Source organism: Engystomops pustulosus, chromosome 1, assembly GCF_040894005.1.
Source record: "Engystomops pustulosus chromosome 1, aEngPut4.maternal, whole genome shotgun sequence".
Taxonomy (NCBI): Eukaryota; Metazoa; Chordata; class Amphibia; order Anura; family Leptodactylidae; genus Engystomops; species Engystomops pustulosus.
The window spans coordinates 215,431,294-215,445,236 of NC_092411.1; the positions used below are offsets into that span (position 1 = coordinate 215,431,294).

At 47.8% G+C, this 13,943-nt stretch overlaps 1 protein-coding gene across 2 annotated transcripts in view; it reads left to right on the forward strand.

Moving 5' to 3' along the window:
* Nucleotides 1-86: 86 nt before the first annotated feature.
* AFG2A (AFG2 AAA ATPase homolog A) overlaps nt 87-13,943 on the forward strand; it is a 262,683-nt gene continuing 248,826 nt past the window's right edge. Inside the window, exon 1 of one of the 2 annotated variants that reach the window (XM_072119375.1) lies at nt 87-275. In XM_072119375.1, the coding sequence (XP_071975476.1) occupies nt 167-275 (109 nt within the window). In that variant the 5' untranslated portion in view covers nt 87-166. The remainder of the gene's footprint in view (nt 276-13,943) is intronic. The other variant, XM_072119374.1, reaches the window with a different exon arrangement.

The following is a 13,943-nucleotide window of genomic DNA, read 5'->3' on the forward strand; positions in this document are numbered from 1 at the left end:
TGTGTGTAGTACTGACGCATACTTGTTCTGGGTGATCGCATCTATTTCATGCTTTGCGGTGGACGGAAGCAGCGTGTGAGCATCAGTGCGCATGTGCCTCCTTCATACGCATCTTGTGAGTCTATGAGCCCTCAGCGCCTGCATAACACGTGTGTGGAGCTGCGGCATGTCTGCCAGCAAGAAGAAGAGCAGAGGGAAGACCTCTCCCGGGCCGGAGCCCGCGGCGGGGGGTGGACAGCCGTCTTACTTTAAAGTTACCGACTTCTTAGAGAAAGGTAGTAGCTGCCATGACTCCTCCAGTCTCCGGGGGGCAGTGTCTTCTCTAACCACGGCTGATGGCTTGGTGCCGCAGGGCTTGCTGGGTGTTGTAGTTCGCTGCTGTCAGTGACCTTTGTAACACTGGGGTGTACTAGAGCAGGGCACTATATCATTTAACCATCCAGCAGTAAAGGTTGATCAAAGGGGTGTCCAAAATCAGAGTCATGGCACATCCACAAGGAATGTAAAAGGTGAGAGTGGATAAGAAGCTTAAAGAGAACCTACCACCACAAATCTACCTATAAAGGTAGATCGGGTGGTAGGTGGATGTAAGGGACGTGAGGAGAGCTCTTTTTTAGAGCTAATCCTCACGTCCCCGCTAACTTTTGGGAAACTTTATTAACCTAATATGTAAATTTAGTTATGCGGCTACTGGGGCGTGGAGTAGCCGGCACGAGGCTACACAGCGCGGCTACTCCACGCCCCAGTAGCCACATTACTCCTCCTACCCTGTTGTGACCGGCGCGCAGCTCCTCGTAGCTGCGCGCCCTCGTCCGATATGATGGCGTTCTGCGCATGCGCAGAACGCCGGCTGAGCAGTCCCAGCTCCGAGGTCGGCCGGCTTCTCAGACGAGGGCAGCTCCAGCTCCTCGTAGCTGCGCGCCGGACACAACAGGGTAGGAGGAGTAATGTGGCTACTGGGGCGTGGAGTAGCCGCGCTGTGTAGCCTCGTGCCGGCTACTCCACGCCCCAGTAGCCGCATAACTAAATTTACATATTAGGTTAATAAAGTTTCCCAAAAGTTAGCGGGGACGTGAGGATTAGCTCTAAAAAGAGCTCTCCTCACGTCCCTTACATCCACCTACCACCCGATCTACCTTTATAGGTAGATTCGGTAGATTCGTGGTGGTAGGTTCCCTTTAAAGGGGTTGTCCGACTATTTAAAAAATTAAATAAAAATAAACCTTTACTCGCCTCCTCCGGCGCTCCCGGTGTGAGCTAGCGGCATATTGCGGCTTGTGGCCCCCATCCAGGTCTGTTGTGCGCGGTGAAGCAGTATGCATACACAATGCTTCGTAGCCTCTAATTTCCTACAGACATTTGCCGAAACACTGCGACGAGCCTGTGCGTGTCCTGTTATGTGCACGGGTGCAGTGTAGGTGGGCTCCTCTCATCTCCTAAGCTGTTGTATTGTGTTTCAAAACGCAATGTAAACATTAAGTCTGAACCCTGGTTGAGTCTGGTATTGACTCCCTGCTGTCCTTGGAAGTAAATGTATAGGGAGTAATTCCCTTCCCTAGAAGTGCATTTTCGTCCGGCACTGTGACTGCCAGTGGTGACAGCAGTGCAGGAGTCTTGCTGTATGTGACAGCACTAATGGCTGCTATGGCCATAGTTGTGATCCTGACTGTCTATCCCTTTAGGTGCTGCGGTTAAACATGAAGCAGCATCTAAAGGGCTTACCCACCTTGCCCTGCATGATTGGCAGCCCCTTTTTCTTTCCATGCTTGGTTCAGGGGGTGCAGATTGTCTCTATGGCATCCCTGGGGTGCGATGAAGGAGCCTAGGGCTGCCAAGCCTGACTGTAGTTTTGGACTGAGCAGTGCCAGCCTATGCATAAGATGACTGTTCTAAAACACCACTATACTGATGTATGGCAATGTATTCATTTTAACAAGTGATTTGATGATCACTTGTTAAAGTCCCAGAGGAGTACAAAAAAATGGTGTGACAAAAGAGAAAATTCCCCTTAAAGGAAACCTACCACTTCTGATGGTAGATATAAGAAGTAAACACCGGGCACCAGCTCAGGGTGAGCTGGTGCCGGAGCTTACCTTAGCTAGTGTTTTAAACCGCTACATCGCGGTTTAAACACATTTTGATTTACAGCCCCGCGGTAGCTTCGGCGCTGCGCGGGGCCGTGTATGCGTCTCCATAGGAAGTGCCGGAGGCGTCACGCGCGCAGCGCCGAAGCTACCTCTACCTTTGGCTGTAAATCAAAATGTGTTTAAACCGCGATATAGCGGTTTAAAACACTAGCTAAGGTAAGCTCCGGCACCAGCTCACCCTGAGCTGGTGCCCGGTGTTTACATCTAATACATACCATCAGAAGTGGTAGGTTTCCTTTAATGCCCATATAGGATCAAATACCCAAACCACATGAAAAAGTGAAAATTTCTACACAAGCCACTGTAGTTTCTGTTGATTCAGGTAGTTGTTCTGACAGCAATATTAGCAGTTGGGAATGGGGCAATTGGCATCAGCCTTGCAGGGTTTTTGCCTTCTTCTGGATCAACACAATATAATGTATAGGTTGGACTTGATGGACTGTTGTCTTTTTTTTTTTTTTACTATGATACATATTGGGTATCTGCATCTGTAACAACCAGTACAATAAAATCATTATTAAACCCTTACAGTGCAAACCGTAAAAAATTTAAAACTTACCAGATTTCTTTTTTTGCACTTCCAACCACACAAAAAAACGCAATTAAAAGTGATCAGTCACATTTGCCCTATAATGATTCCTATAACAAGTACAACTCAACCCACAAAAAACAAGCCCTATACAGCTCAATCAGAAAAAAAATACATTATGCACAAGTTATTTTTCTCTCCAAATGCATTTTTATTCAGCATATTTAAACACAAAAGGTTATGTAGATAAGATATTACAGTAATCAATCTGAAAAAACATATCTGTCATACAGTATATAAAACACAAAATAAGTTAACCCCTTACAGACCCAAAGACAAAAATGCACATCTAAGTTGCCAGGTAGTTCCTGAAAAAAATGTGAATTTTGATCCTGCATTGCTGTCGCTGAACTCCCTTGCAACAGCTGGGATCGCAATCACAGCTGTTTAACCCTTTAGGCACCATGGTCAAACATGATTGCTGCAACTAAAGGTCTTGCTAGCCTCTGCAGCACATGATCGTCACCCCCGTGACAGGTTCGGGGGGTGCCGATCATATACATAGCTACCCTTTGGGCCGATGAAGGACCCAAGGGCTGTCTGACAGACCCGGTGCATGTCAGCCTTGTACGTCAGCCTTGTACACTGCCATATGTCAGTATGGCAGTGTATTAGTTTAAACAAGTGATCAGGTGACTTGTTCAAGTCCCAGAGTGGGACCTTAAAAAAAAAAAATATATATATATAAAGTCTTCTAAATGCCCAAACATTATAAAACTAACTGTAAGATATTGCCAGATCGTATTGTATTGTCCCACAGAACTTAAATAACATGATATCTATGCTACATGGTGTATAAACAAAAAATAAAATAAAAAATCAATATCAGAATAATTTTTTTTTGCACTCCTGCAAAAAAAAAAGTTAATAAAATATAATCAAAGGGGTACAGCCAAAAATAGTGTTACTGTATTCTTTGAGGGGTTTAGTTTCCAAAACGAGTTTCTGGTATCTTATAGGCTCAGCAAGTTCCAAATAGCACCTGAAATTAGTTTCGGCAAAATCTACCCTCCAAAAGCCAATTGGCACTCCTTCCCCTCCAAACGGCAATGTTCGCCCCTACAGCAGTTTGTGACCATGTGTGGGATATTACTGCATCCCAGAAACTGAGTACTATGAGGAACCCCAAAGCAACACTTTGAAAAAAAAATAAAATAAATTTCTCATGTGCCAATGTTGATACTTTCTATAACAAATCTGTGGTGTTAAAATGCTCAATATACCCTTTGGTAAATTGATTGGTTCAGTTTCTAAAATAGGGTAATTGTGAGTTTATTCCCTCAATTCTGGTACCTCAGGAACTTTTAAATTACGTAATGCTACCTGAAACCATGTCCTCAAAATCTGCCCTCTAAATTCACAATGGCGCTCCTTCCCTTCTGCCCCTTATGAGCCCATTAAGTGGTTTACATCCATTTGTGAGGTATTGCCAGACTCCAGAGAAACTGCACAACAGTATCTGACATGTTTTCTCATTTAAAGGGGTTATCCGGGTTTAAAAAATTTCTTATGGTCGGGCTGGGGAGGGCTATTTAAACACAATAAACATGGACTTACCTCCTCCGGTGCTGCCGATGTCCCGCGCCGCGGCCGGTCTTCTCCGTGCGCCGGTTTCAGTACAAGGGCGCACAGGGAGCTTCCGGACGGCCGGAAGCTCCCATGCGCACCATCTCCCAGCGCTTACAACGCTGAGAGATAGGGACGGATGGGAGGAGCCGTCCACATCGCGGACCGGAAGCTCCCTGTGCGCGGCTTCCGTGCCCCTGTAAACAAACAGGGGCACGGATCGAAGGGACCGCGACGTGGGACATCGGCGGCGCCGGAGGAGGTAAGTACATGTTTATTATGTTTAACTATCCCTCCCCAGCCCGGCCATAAAAAAATTTTTTAAACCCGGATAACCCCTTTAATTCTGCAAGAACATGTACATTTTAGAGCTTAAAAAGGACCTGTCACCCATAAAAAAGCACTAGGAGCTGCTTAGTAAAGTATCTAAAGTGTTACACTGCTAGCTTTATTGGAACCCTCTGATAACGCTAGCAGACACATAGGAACGCTGGGACTTCGGTATTCATGAGGCAAAGCGCTGCCTCTTCCTCGGACTACCCCGTCCACTCCATAGGCTGCTGCATGAAGCAGTCACCACCCCCTAGTCCCGCTTTGAGCGCAGTACGGCACTCTTATTGTATAGTGCGGGAGTGTCTGCTAGCTTTATTGGAGGTTTCCGATAACGCTAGCAGTGTAACATGCTGCATCTGAGAGTGCTAGGAGCTGCTTACTTTAGTGCTTTTTTATGGGTGACATGTAGAGATGAGCGAACATACTCGTCCGAGCTTGATGCTCGATCGAGCATTAGCGTACTCGTAACTGCTCGTTGCTCGGACGAGTATTTCGCCCGCTCGAGAAAATGGCAGCACCCGCCGTTTTGCTTTTTGGCGGCCAGAAACAGAGCCAATCACAAGCCAGGAGACTCTGCACTCCACCCAGCATGACGTGGTACCCTTACACGTAGATAGCAGTGGTTGGCTGGCCAGATCAGGTGACCCTGGGATAGACTAGCCGCTGCCCGCGCTGCTCGGATCATTCTCTGTCTGGATGCCGCTAGGGAGAGAGCTGCTGCTGGTCAGGGAAAGCGTTAGGGCAGTGATGGCAAACCTTTTAGGGAGTGAGTGCCGAAACTACAAGAAAAAGCCACATATTTTTCACTAAGTGCCGAATGCCAATTTAAATTAACAGGTTTCAAACTTATTGGCATCCATTACAGTAGAAAGAAGGAGAAATTCAGATTATTATTGTAGTTTCCCTCAAAGGTCCCCTGAACAGGATGAATCACAGGTCTGGAGACCTCCTCCTGCACTTCAAGTCACTTTAAAACAGCGCTGAACGTGGCACGTCTTGGGATTCCTTTGACAGCAAGAGTAGGTCTTGAGTCATGAATGGTGATCTTTGTGCTGGGTGATGGCCTGGGTGCCCACAGAGAGGACTCTGAGTGCCACCCCTGGCACCCGTGCCATAGGTTCGCCACCACTGCGTTAGGGTGTTCTATTAGCTTACTGTTAGGCAGGAGTGATTCTACAACAACCCAACAGCCCTTCTTAGGGCTACAATAACGTTATACTTTTTTTTTTTTATTTGCTTGTGGCTGGGCTTGCTGGCACTAGTAGTGCAGCTAGTACCATATTGTGAGGAATTAGCAGGGGGACTTGCTACCGTTGTGTTTAGCTCTTAGTGACACACATATCCACCTCAAACACCAAAGTGGGACAATTTATTAGGGGTTTGATTTCAATTAGGCACAGTCTGCCAGTTTCTTTTTATTTTACGTTTATTTTTTTAATAACTCAGTGTCATCTCATCTTGCATAGTAGTGTGCTTTCATACTTGGCTAGAAAATAGCCATAGGAGAATCCAAACGTCTTACTTGCGCCTACAGTAGCGTTATATATATTTGATTTCTGGTTGATCTGCTGGTGGCTGTAGTTGCTGCAGTGCATCTACTAGCAAATTGTGAGCAATTTGTAGTGAGACTTGCGACCACTGTGTTTTGCGCTTAGTGACGCACATATCCATCGCAAAGACCGAAGTGGGAAAATTTATTAGGGCCCGGGGTTGTATTTCAATTAGGCACAGTCTGCCATTTCCTTTTTTATTTTACGTTTATTTTTTTCATAACTCAGCGTCATCTCATCTGGCATAGTAGTGTGCTTTAATACTTGGCTAGAAAATAGCCATAGGAGAATCCAAACGTCTTACTTACGCCTACAGTAGCGTTATATATATTTGATTTCTGGTTGATCTGCTGGTGGCTGTAGTTGCTGCAGTGCATCTACTAGCAAATTGTGAGCAATTTGTAGTAAGACTTGCGACCACTGTGTTTTGCGCTTAGTGACGCACATATCCATCACAAAGACCGAAGTGGGAAAATTTATTAGGGCCCGGGGTTGTATTTCAATTAGGCACAGTCTGCCATTTCCTTTTTTATTTTACGTTTATTTTTTTCATAACTCAGCGTCATCTCATCTGGCATAGTAGTGTGCTTTAATACTTGGCTAGAAAATAGCCATAGGAGAATCCAAACGTCTTACTTACGCCTACAGTAGCGTTATATATATTTGATTTCTGGTTGATCTGCTGGTGGCTGTAGTTGCTGCAGTGCATCTACTAGCAAATTGTGAGCAATTTGTAGTGAGACTTGCGACCACTGTGTTTTGCGCTTAGTGACGCACATATCCATCGCAAAGACCGAAGTGGGAAAATTTATTAGGGCCCGGGGTTGTATTTCAATTAGGCACAGTCTGCCATTTCCTTTTTTATTTTACGTTGATTTTTTTCATAACTCAGCGTCATCTCATCTGGCATAGCAGTGTGCTTTCATACTTGGCTAGAAAATAGCCATAGCAATAGGATAGCATCGTTTGGTTTTAAAAACTAAAAAACAAAAAAAAAAAAAAAAAAAAAAACACAAAAAAAAGTAAAAAAAAAAATTAAAGTTATAACTCTCATTTTCAAAATGTTTAACCCGAGGGCTAGGGGTAGAGGACGAGGGCGGCGACGTGGGCGTCCAACTACTGCAGGGGTCAGAGGCCGTGGTCCTGGGCGGGGTGAGACACCACCTGCTTATGAGGGAGCAGGGGAACGCCGCAGAGCTACGCTCCCTAGGTTCATGTCTGAAGTTACTGGGACTCGTGGTAGAGCACTGTTGAGGCCAGAACAGTGCGAACAGGTGATGTCGTGGATTGCCGACAATGCTTCGAGCAATTTGTCCACCAGTCAGTCTTCCACGCAGTCCACCCATGTCACTGAAATCGGCACTCCTCCAGCTCCTGCACCTCAGCCTCCTCCCCCCCAGTCTGCCCCCTCCCAGCAAAATTTGCCATTTGACCCGGCATACTCTGAGGAACTGTTTTCTGGACCCTTCCCACAGTCACAAACCACTTGTCCGGTTGCTGATGAGCAATTTTCCGATGCCCAGGTTTTCCACCAGTCGCAGTCTGTGGGTGATGATGACCTCGTTGACGTACTGGAAGAAGTGTGTAAAGAGGTGTCCGACGATGAGGAGACACGGTTGTCAGACAGTGGGGAAGTTGTTGTCAGGGCAGGAAGTCCGAGGGGGGAGCAGACTGAGGGATCGGAGGATGATGAGGTGACAGACCCAAGTTGGGTTGAGAGGCCGGGTGAACACAGTGCTTCTGAGACGGAGGAGAGTCCTCGACCAGAACAGGTTGGAAGAGGCAGTGGTGGGGCCAGACGGAGAGGCAGGGCCAGAGCTGGTGCATCAGCGCCAAATGTGTCAACTAGTGAAGCTCCCGTGGCGAGGGCTCCTGCGGCGAGGGCTAGATTTTCAGAAGTCTGGAGGTTCTTTAAGGAAACACCGGATGACCGACGGACTGTGGTGTGCCACATTTGCCAAACCAGGATCAGCAGGGGTTCCACCACTAATAGCTTAACTACCACCAGTATGCGCAGGCATATGAATGCTAAACACCCCACTCAGTGGCAACAAGCGCGTTCACCTCCGGCCGTGCACACCACTGCTCCTTCCCCTGTGTCAGCTGATAGTCAGCCCCCTGCCCAGGACCCTGCCACAAAAACCCCATCGTCGCCTCCACGATCCTCCACAGCATCCACCAGCGTTCAGCTGTCCATACCCCAGACGCTGGAGCGGAAACGCAAATATAGTGCAACCCACCCGCACGCCCAAGCCCTTAATGTGCACATCTCCAGTTTGCTAAGCCTGGAGATGCTGCCCTATAGGCTAGTAGAGACCGAGGCCTTTCGCAGCCTCATGGCGGCGGCCGCCCCTCGGTATTCGGTCCCCAGCTGCCACTACTTTTCCCGATGTGCCGTCCCAGCCCTGCACCAGCACGTGTCAGACAACATAATCCGTGCCCTGACCAACGCCGTTTCTGACAAGGTCCACCTGACCATGGACACGTGGACGAGTGCTGCCGGGCAGGGCCACTATATATCGCTGACGGCACATTGGGTTAACTTGGTGGAGGCTGGGACCGAGTCTGACCCTGCGGCTGGTCATATACTGCCGACGCCGAGGATTGCGGGGCCTACCTCGGTCCAGGTGTTTCAGGCCTACTATGCCTCCTCCTCCTCCCACCCCTCCTCCACCTCCTCCTCCGAACTACCATCCGTGGGCATGGCGCCATCAGTCGGTAGCTCTAGGCACAGCAGCAGTGCCGTCGCTAAGCGACAGCAGGCGGTGCTCAAACTGCTGAGCCTAGGCGATAAAAGGCACACCGCCCAAGAACTATTACAGGGCATCACGGCGCAGACTGATCTGTGGCTGGCACCGCTGAACCTGAAGCCAGGCATGGTTGTGTGTGACAACGGCCGTAACCTGGTGGCGGCTCTGCAACTCGGCAGACTGACACATGTGCCATGCCTGGCCCATGTGTTAAATCTGATAGTTCAGCGTTTCCTCAAGACATACCCCAATCTGTCTGATTTGCTCACGAAGGTGCGCTGCATCTGTGCGCATTTCAGGAAGTCCAGCACAGATGCTGCCACTCTCAGGGCAGCGCAGCGCCGCCTCCAACTGCCCGCTCACCGACTGTTGTGCGACGTGCCCACGAGGTGGATTTCAACACTGACCATGTTATCCAGAGTTTACCAGCAGCGCCGAGCGATTGTAGACTGCCAGATGTCAACTTCCACCAGAACTGGTAGTCAGGTCAGTCAGCTTCCTCAAGTCTACAATGAGGAGTGGACGTGGATGTCTGATATCTGTCAGGTGCTGAGTTACTTTGAGGAGTCAACACAGATGGTCAGTGGCGATGCCGCCATCATCAGCCTCACCATCCCGCTGCTTGGCCTGTTGAAAAACTCTCTGGTCAGCATGAAGTCGGAAGCTTTGCGCTCGTCACAAGAGACGGGGGAAGAAGATTCCCTTGTTGATAGCCAAAGCACCCTTAGGTCTGTTTCTCAGCGCATATCGGAGGAGGTGGAGGTGGAGGAGGATGAGGAGGAAGAGGAGGAGAATGTTGGCGAGACACAAGAGGGGACCATTGTTGAGTCCTTCACTGTTGAGCGTGTATGGGCAGAAGAAGAGGAGTTGGAGGAGGAGGAAATGGACAGTCAGGCCAGTGAGGGGAGTGAATTCTTACGCGTTGGTACTCTGGCGCATATGGCAGATTTCATGCTAGGCTGCCTATCCCGTGACCCTCGCGTTCAAAGAATTTATTCCAGCACAGATTACTGGGTGTTCACTCTCCTGGACCCACGGTACAAGCAAAATCTTTCCACTCTCATCCCTGGAGAGGAAAGGAGTGTGAGAATGCATGAATACCAGCAGGCCCTGGTGCACAAGCTGAAACAGTATTTCCCTTCTGACAGCGCTAGCGGCAGAGTGCGTAGTTCTGCAGGACAAGTAGCGAGGGAGAGTAGGCGAGCAGGCAGCTTGTCCAGCACTGGCAAGGGTACGCTTTACAAGGCTTTTGCCAGCTTTATGTCACCCCAGCAAGACACTGTCACCTGTCCCCAGTCTCGGCAGAGTAGGGCTGATCTTTACAGAAAGATGGTGAGGGAGTACGTAGCTGACCATACCATCGTCCTAAATGATCACACAGCTCCCTACAACTACTGGGTTTCAAAGCTGGACATGTGGCACGAACTGGCGCTGTACGCCTTGGAGGTTCTTGCCTGCCCTGCCGCTAGCGTCTTGTCCGAGCGGGTTTTCAGTGCAGCTGGTGGCATCATCACCGATAAACGTACACGCCTGTCGACTGACAGCGCTGACAGGCTGACGCTTATCAAGATGAATAAAGCCTGGATTTCTCCTAATTTCCAATCTCCACCAGGTGAAGGAAGCTCAACCTGAATAATTTATCCACTCCTCCTCCTCCTCATTTTCCTCCTTCTCCTGCTCTTTGTACAGTAAAGCAGAGGAAACTGGCTATTTTTTGACAGGGCCCACTGGCTCTAGCTATAGTACTTTATGCATTTAATTTTTATGGAGGGCCACCGACCCGGTCCTCTGTTTTAAACAATTTTTGGGAGTGCCACATACAGGCACTCAATCTATTCCATTTTTATGGAGGGCCACCTACCCGCTCCTCTGGTTTGAAAACTTTTTTGGACTGCCACATTCAGGCACTATCCAAATTGAATTGTCTCCATAGCAGCCTCCACACGTTGTCTCCATTGCTACCTCCAAAAGTCGTCCATATAGCTGCCTCCATACATCGTCCCTTTATCAAACGAGGTGTGTCGGGCCGAAATTTGGGTTGTTTTCATGGATTCCACATCAAAGTTGTTAACTTTGTCGCCACCCTGCTGTGTTATCCACAAAATACACTGGCAAACTTTTACCATTTACGGATATTATTTCAGCGCTTCTTGCGCATCTGTTTACATTCCCCTCACCCGCCATATCCTAAACTTATAAGAACGCTACTACACTTGATCTTATACAAAAGGTTCTTAGAAGTGCTGTTTGGGGAGTAGCCTAGAGACAGGGGCTTGGATTGGCGAAAGCTCGCCTGGCAGCGGAGCGCCAGCTCCATGCCAAGAACCAACTAACATAGTTTTAACTGCAGCACCTTTAATCTACTACTAGTTCACTGCCTCCATACATGGCCGCCTTATCAAACGTGCTGTGTCAGGCAGAATTTTGGGTTGTTTTCATGGCTTCCACAACAAACTTGTTAACTTTGTCGCCACCCTGCTGTGTAATCCTCAAAATATACTGGCAAACTTTTACCATTTACGGATATTATTTCAGCGCTTCTTGCGCATCTGTTTACATTCCCCTCACCCGCCATATTCCAAACTTATAAGAACGCTACTACACTTAACTTGGTGCAGGCTGGGACCGAGTCTGACCCTGGGGCTGGTCATATACTGCCGACGCAGAGGATTGCGGGGCCTACCTCGGTCCAGGTGTTTCAGGCCTACTATGCCTCCTCCTCCTCCCACCCCTCCTCCTCCTCCGAATTACCATCCGTGGGCATGGCGCCATCAGTCGGTAGCTCTAGGCACAGCAGCAGTGCCGTCGCTAAGCGACAGCAGGCGGTGCTCAAACTGCTGAGCCTAGGTGATAAAAGGCACACCGCCCAAGAGCTATTACAGGGCATTCCGCATCAAACTTGTTAACTTTGTCGCCACCGTGCTGTGTAAGCCACAAAATATACTGGAAAACTTTTTTCAGTTACGGATATTATTTCAGCGCTTCTTGCGCAGATGTTTACATTCCCCTCACCCGCCATATCCCAAACTTATAAGAACGCTACTACACTTGATCTTATACAAAAGGTTCTTAGAAGTGCTGTTTGGGGAGTAGCCTAGAGACAGGGGCTTGGATTGGCAAAAGCTCGCCTGGCAGCGGAGCGCCAGCTCCATGCCAAGATCCAACTAACATAGTTTTAACTGCAGCACCTTTAATCTACTACTAGTTCACTGCCTCCATACATGGTCCCCTTATCAAACGAGCTGTGTCAGGCAGAATTTTGGGTTGTTTTCATGGCTTCCACATCAAACTTGTTAACTTTGTCGCCACCCTGCTGTGTAATCCACAAAATATACTGGCAAACTTTTATCATGTACCGATATTATTTGAGCGCTTCTTGCTCACCTCCTTTGGTTCCTCTCTGCCACCCATTGGTTTGAAGCCTGAGTCCATTTAGGGTATGTCGCCATGCCACTCTCTAGCCTGCCGCTGCTGCCGCTGCCTCTGCATGCCGTCCCCTATAGTGTCAGGGTCAATTATTGGATGTTTTAGATGCTATCTAGCTTCATTCTGTCACTCTGTCATGGCCATGCTGTTGCCCATAATTTTGGCATAATGGTGCGATTAAGCAGCCTCAGAGGCATCCATGCATGCTGCCCCTGCTGTTTCCTGTCCATTTCCGTGGTGTTTCCATCCTTTTCTGAGGTTCCCAGGTGTTTGGCCAAGCTTCCCTGTGCAGAGCCTTGGTCCCCTTGAAAAATGCTCGAGTCTCCCATTGACTTCAATGGGGCTCGTTACTCGAAACGAGCACTCGAGCATCGGGAAAAGTTCGGCTCGAATAACGAGTACCCGAGCATTTTAGTGCTCGCTCATCTCTAGTGACATGTCCTCTTTAATAAACATTTTGTCAAAATTAGAAAATTCCGTATAGAACCTCCATTTTGTTTTTTTCGTGATTGCTTAAATAGTTAACAAGGGCAGTTTTGAATAGTTTGAGGGGTGCAGTTTAAAAAAGTGCTACTTTGTGGGATGTTTTGAATAAATAGAATGTTTAAAACCCCTATAAATATGAATTATTAAACCTAATATCTAAATCTTGGTAAAGTTGAAAGTTGTAAAGTTAAAATTGCATATAGTGACACATGGGAGGTTTAAAAAAAAAATGAGCTGGGCCCTTAAAGGACACCTGTCATCAGGTCTGTGTCACTACTACCTGTTGGAACAGCTCACAAGGATCCCATCCCAACCTTTATGTAGTTATTTCATACATTAATCATTATAAAATTATCTATTTGTTATTATGTAAATGAGGCTGGTCACATGGTCAGAGGCAGTGATGTCACCCCTGTTACCCCTCCCCTCTCCTCATGTCTGTGTGTAATGTATAGTAAAGCATTGCTAGTGTGTGTGCTGCATCTGCTGACATGCTGCATCCTCCTAATACACAAAGACACGAACATCCGCTACACAAGTACCTGACATGTTCTGCTATATCATGGCTGCCTGGAGCTGTTGTATCTCTCCTATACACACACGCACACGCACGCACACGCACACGCTGCAGGGGGCGCCAGCATCAGGAAGCACATCATTATACAGCCTCACACCATTAGACAGGCTGTCAGTCATGCACTGGGGGTGTGGCTGTGCCGCCCACTCATGAATAAGCTGGACAGCTTGAATATGCTAATGACTCATTGGGCATTTCACAGGTCATTTGCATACAGCTTTAGGACCTCATTGCTTAGGTTTACAGGCATGTAGAGGGACAATGAAGGGATAGAGGCAATGCTTTCTAATGGCAGTTTATGAAAATATATTTGGATTAGGGGGGTTATTTTGCCTGACAGGTTCTCTTTAAAGGGGTTAAATTCTTGCATTATGTAGCGTTAACGCTTGTGTTTTAAAATGCAATGCAACACCTGTCAAGCTCTTTGGCCAATTTAAATTGTTGTTAACATTTGCATTTACAAAACGCAACCTTTAACACATGCATTAACATTGCGTTAAAGGGGTATCCCGGGAATAT